Source organism: Palaemon carinicauda, chromosome 3 (assembly GCF_036898095.1).
Source record: "Palaemon carinicauda isolate YSFRI2023 chromosome 3, ASM3689809v2, whole genome shotgun sequence".
NCBI classification, from domain to species: domain Eukaryota; kingdom Metazoa; phylum Arthropoda; class Malacostraca; order Decapoda; family Palaemonidae; genus Palaemon; species Palaemon carinicauda.
The window spans coordinates 121,706,613-121,712,073 of NC_090727.1; the positions used below are offsets into that span (position 1 = coordinate 121,706,613).

Consider the following 5,461-nt stretch of genomic DNA (forward strand, 5'->3'; position numbering starts at 1 on the left):
ACATTACTTTTTGTTTGTATTGTCATTTAACTGGATTATGATATATATTTTATATCGGAAAGATGTGTTATCTGTTAGTTAAAACAAATTCCTATCATCGAATAATTTGTAATAAGAGATTCCATGAATTTTGTGATTTTTACAGTGTATGTGTTCTTCAACCTTTAGCAAAGAAACCCTATACCTCTTTATTAGGTTTCATTGAGGGTTGGAGTTACTTAACTTTGCCGGTTGATTACACGTGGAGCCTCTGTTTTTACATTTCCTTGAATACAGTTACTCTACTTTACATTAGGGAATTCACTGGAGCATGGAACTCTGCTATATAAAGCCGATCTTCTGTGAACGGTAGCACTCCGGCTTAGGTAGCACCTGGAACGGGATCCCGGGCACTGTTCCTGACGGCTACTGAGCATTTTCTCTCCCTTCGAAGGACTTCGACGACGTAGGTGTCAAAGAAAACCAATCTGGGTTTTAGATACTATTTTTCATTTGTATGGCAAAGTTCTATATTTTGTATTTTATCTGTTATAGTCACACAATAGTCCTGTTTTACATGTTTTCAGTTGTAGTATATTTTTGTCAGTAACTTGCTACACCACGTTGCATTCGCCAATGTTACCCATTAGTTATAAAGGGCTTTCAAATCTACTATTTTTTTTGTTTAGTTACAGTAGAATTAGATGAAAATCATAGGGAGATATTCCTTCGTATTTCCATAGTGCAAACGCTAATTAATCTATAATTTATTTCATAATACGTTCAAATTTATCTGTTATATATATTTGAACATATTGTAATCTTAGATCATTTCGTTTTTTTTATGATAATTCAAAATGAGATAACTTTGATGAAAAGTATAAGTTTTATGGTTTTGTTTTAATTACGGTTATAAAATTAATATCGAATATTTTTTTTACGGAATAACTAAATATTTTGAACGTCAGTTTTTAACTACTGGAGTAAATTATAATAATTTTGCTACTTCTCTTTATTTTCCTCAGATGGGCTACTGGGACGACCAATCCAACATGGGTGGCAATGACCTCCTGCCCTCTACGAACCCATACGGTAACTACACCGTTGTCGACAGAGTTCCCAAAGAGCTCCTCGGTTACATTCACGATCATTGGTATCAATTTCCTCCCATGAACCCTCTGTGGTACAACTTAGTAGGAGTATTTATGGTTGTTATGGGTACTCTTGCAGTCTGTGGTAACTTTGTTGTTATCTGGGTCTTCATGAACACCAAATCTCTTAGGACTCCATCAAACATGTTTGTCGTAAGTCTAGCCACTTCCGATTTCATCATAATGTCATTCATGGTTCCTCCAACTTTGGTAAACTGTTACTATCAGATGTGGGCTTTCAGTGGTCTCTTTTGTGAGATCTATGCTCTTGTAGGTTCAATCTGTGGCTGTGCCTCTATTTGGGCCATGGTATTCATTACTCTAGATCGTTACAACGTCATTGTCAAGGGTATTGCAGCAAAACCATTAACCAGCTCTGGTGCTTTGCTACGAATTCTGTATATATGGGGCCACACTTCACTTTGGTGCATGCTTCCATTTTTCGGATTCAATAGGTATGTTCCTGAAGGTAATATGACTGCCTGTGGTACAGACTACCTCTCTGATGATCTGTGGGGCCATCTTTACTTGTACTTCTATGGTTTTGATTGTTTTGTTCTTCCTCTATTCATTATTGTTTATTGCTACACATTCATCCTGAAGGCTGTTGCTACTCACGAGAAACAGATGCGTGAACAGGCCAAGAAGATGGGAGTCAAGTCTTTGAGAAGTGATCCAGAAGCCAAGAAGACATCTAATGAATGCCGACTGGCCAAAGTAGCTCTCATGACTGTTTCACTTTGGTTCATGGCATGGAGCCCTTACTTTGTTATCAATTTTGTAGGCATGCACTACAAGCCTTTCATTACACCTCTCTTCACCATCTGGGGCTCGGTTTTCGCTAAGGCCAATGCTGTGTACAACCCTATCGTTTATGCCATCAGTCATCCCAAATACCGAGCTGCAATGGAGAAGAAACTGCCTTGTCTTTCTTGTGCTACTGAAAGGGACGATGAATCGTCTGTGGCTGAGACTACTTCAACTAATGAGAAATGCTAAGCAATTGGAAATTAATGTGTGTAAAAAAAAACGAGTTTAAATGTTGTCAATAATCGAATTATCTTGTCGAATAAAGAAGCCTCAATATTTTAGTTTGTATCATAACCTTTGCACTTTTATAAATTTTTCTTTATACCAGAGCATCATTCATGCATTACAAATGAGTGACTAAAGATACAGTATTTATCTATCCTAAGCTATTCTGTCTCTTTACTTGTATAGTTTTAGATACCCCATAATCATGATCATGCCTTGATTTCATTGGTAGTGAAGACTGAGCAGCCTGTTACTGATGTATCATTCTCATGTAAGATTTATATGAAATCTCAAGCTGATTGGAATGGGATTTTGAGGGATCTTTTGGCTTGAATTGGTTGTAATTGTATAGGTGTGGATCCTGTTGTCACTTTGAATGAGAATCTAGTCAACATAATACATAGGCAAATCCCTTTTCGTGTGCTAAGATACCGAGTGAAGGGCAAACGCTGGTTCAGTGATGGCTGTTGATGTGCTTATTTGATGAAGCAGGAAGCCTATCTTCTTTGGATGGGCAACAGATCAGATTTGACTTGGAATAAGTTTACTCAGCATAGAGCTTTTGCTCAAAGAACTTATGCTTCAACTGAAAAGAAATATAATTTAACCACAAAAGAAACCCTTTCTGGTACAACCCAGGAACATAAGTGGTGGACTACCCACAAATCTGCACTCTTTGGTGTAGAAGGAACAATTCCTTCTTCACTTAAGCTGTCACTCACTGTACAAAGGGAAAGGCAACGCTTTTGGCTGACAGTAAACAGAGTAATTAGAAACTTGACCTTCCCCATTCTTTTTTTCCTAAGGCTGATGTAAGTAGTTTAGCTTTTCAATCTCGTGAAATTAAAGCTCTCTTGATGGACCTTGATGCTTATGGAGGTGTAGAGCCAAATGGTAATTTTCCTTTATTTTTTATAAAGTCTCTTATTTTGTGCAAGTTAGTAAGAAGATGAGCTTTTAGCACTTGTTGGAGAATGGGTAATGTTATTCCACTATGTAAATGGGTTTGTGGTAGCCCATGCTCAACTGATTACCGCCCAATTTCCATACCACTCATATTATCTAATCTAAAGTTTTTGAACGTCTTCTGGAAAAACGTCTTAATAGGTTTGCATAAGGTAATCATATGTTCCCTATTTTGCAATTTGGTTTCTGTAAAGCCATTTGAGCATGTGATACCCTTCTTACAATCTCCAATGCTGTACAGAAATCCCTTGATTGTGGTTAGGAAATTCGTATGATTGGCCTTAATTTTAGTGCTGCCTTTGACCGTTTTAATCATATGGCCCTTGTTTTTAAACTGAAACAGTTGGAAGTAGGTGGGTCGTTTCTTAGCATCATTATTGAATTTTCAAGTAATAGATTGCAAAGAGTTGTTATTAATGGACACCTTAGTGAGTACAGGAATGTGATATCTGGTGTTCCTCAGGATGGTGTTCTTGGCCCATTACTTTTGATGATATATACACATGACATGTGGTTTGACATAGAAAACAACCTTGTTGCATATGCAGATGATGGTACAGTCTTTCCATCAATTCCATCTCCTGAATGTAGATCTGGGGTTGCTGAATCCCTTAATAGAGATCTAGCTAAAATTAGGGCATCGTGCTGTGGATGATTAATTTTATTTTGATTTATTTTTTTTGTTTTGCCAAATCGAGAGAGAGAGAGAGAGAGAGAGAGAGAGAGAGAGAGAGAGAGAGAGAGAGAGAGAGAGTGTTTATTTATTTTAGTTTTGTCAGAGAGAGAGAGAGAGAGAGAGAGAGAGAGAGAGAGAGAGAGAGAGAGAGAATTTCATTTGCTTTAGTTTTGCTAAGATCGCACGAGAGAGAGTATGTGTGTGCGTTTGTGTGTGCGTGTGTTTGTGTGTCCGCGGTGCGCGCTGAAGAACAAGTGGTAGTTAGCGAATGATTGTTTGTAGTGGGAAAGACTTTCGGTATATTTGAGGTTGTTTGTTTACCTTTTTTAGCTAGGTTAGGGCGGTAATGAATGACTTGGGCAAAAGGATTTGCTATTTGACTGTATGAGGAGTCGGTTTTTGTTTTTTTCTTCAACAGCCGGCTGTGAAGTGATTTTTCTTTATATCAGAGCCGTAATTCCTCCTTTAGGCTCCTTTGGACTCCTTAACATTCTTTGGAGTTAAAATTAGGCCTTGAAGGTGTTGCTTGCCTGCCTAGCCTTGTATGTATGAATAACTTGATGATGACGACCTGGACCGTACTATGAACTTAGGAGTAGACTGCGGATATTTATATTTAGACTGCTGGAATATAGAAAGAATTTTGATCGTTGACGACCCGGCTGAAAATAGATTTGTTCTTGTTGATGATGATGACATGATGATGATGATGATGATGACCAACGATAATGTGATTGGACAGTCGAATTGACTGCAGTTATTGTTTGCCAGGAAGTTGTGGCAATTGGCTTAAGGACTGTTGCCAGTGTGTGGAGTCTATGGACGACGGTGGCCACACACGTATATTAAATATTTAAGGGTTTTTTCGTATGTTTTAGTATTAAGTGATTTATTTTAGTGTTTAAGTGATTTCCGTTACTGTGTGGGGACTGTTGGTGTTGGGTTGTAAAGTTTTTGGTAATTGGTGAGTTCTGTGTACCCACACACACCGCTATAATATAAATATAAAAGTGTTATTTATGTCTGTCTAGTGTTAAGTTTGTTTAATGTGTGATTTTTGTTTTGGTTGCGGTGAATATAGTTTTAAGGTTATGTTTTGTTTGTTTTTCCCTTCTTGCAATAGTCCAGTTTAAAGTAAAGTAAGGGGAAAGTTTGTGTTGTGGGATATTTTGAAAGAAGAGTGATCAAAGGTGTGGGGGTTTGTTTTTGTTACATCCCGCCACAGTGCAAATTATGGGGCATAAGGATAAATGCTAACAAAACTCAAAGTATGATTTTAAGTAGATCAAGGACAGTGGCTCCTCAGCATCCTAATCTCAGCATTGATAATATTTCTGTAACTCTGTATGACTTTTAAAATTTTAGGTGTGATTCTTGACAGCAAATTTACTTTTATATAACACATTAGATCTGTGTCTTCTTGAATTGCACAAAAAAATGGCGTATTGAGAAAGTTTTTCAGATTTTCGGTGAATAATCTATTCTGAAGTGTTTTAGTTCTTTCATTCTACCTTGTTTCTAGTATAATTTCCCTTTTTGGTCTTTAGCTGCTGATTCTCATCTTAATTTGTTGGACAGAAATTTTTTATTTCAGATCTAGATATTAATCTTTGACACCATCGTTCAATTAGTTTGTTGTGCATGTTGCATTAGA

At 37.2% G+C, this 5,461-nt stretch overlaps 1 protein-coding gene across 1 annotated transcript; it reads left to right on the forward strand.

Moving 5' to 3' along the window:
- The first annotated feature begins 306 nt into the window (after positions 1-306).
- On the forward strand, positions 307-2,165 carry LOC137637843 (rhodopsin-like). Its single transcript, XM_068369954.1, has 2 exons — positions 307-445; positions 1,005-2,165. Exon 2 carries the CDS (start codon positions 1,005-1,007, stop codon positions 2,127-2,129), a length of 1,125 nt encoding a protein of 374 aa, XP_068226055.1. The 5' UTR covers positions 307-445; the 3' UTR covers positions 2,130-2,165.
- The last annotated feature ends 3,296 nt before the right edge of the window (positions 2,166-5,461 follow it).

What these genes read in the sequence shown, in the direction of transcription:
- LOC137637843 (XM_068369954.1), top strand. Translation starts at nt 1,005, where the DNA reads ATGGGCTACTGGGACGACCAATCCAACATGGGTGGCAATGACCTCCTG.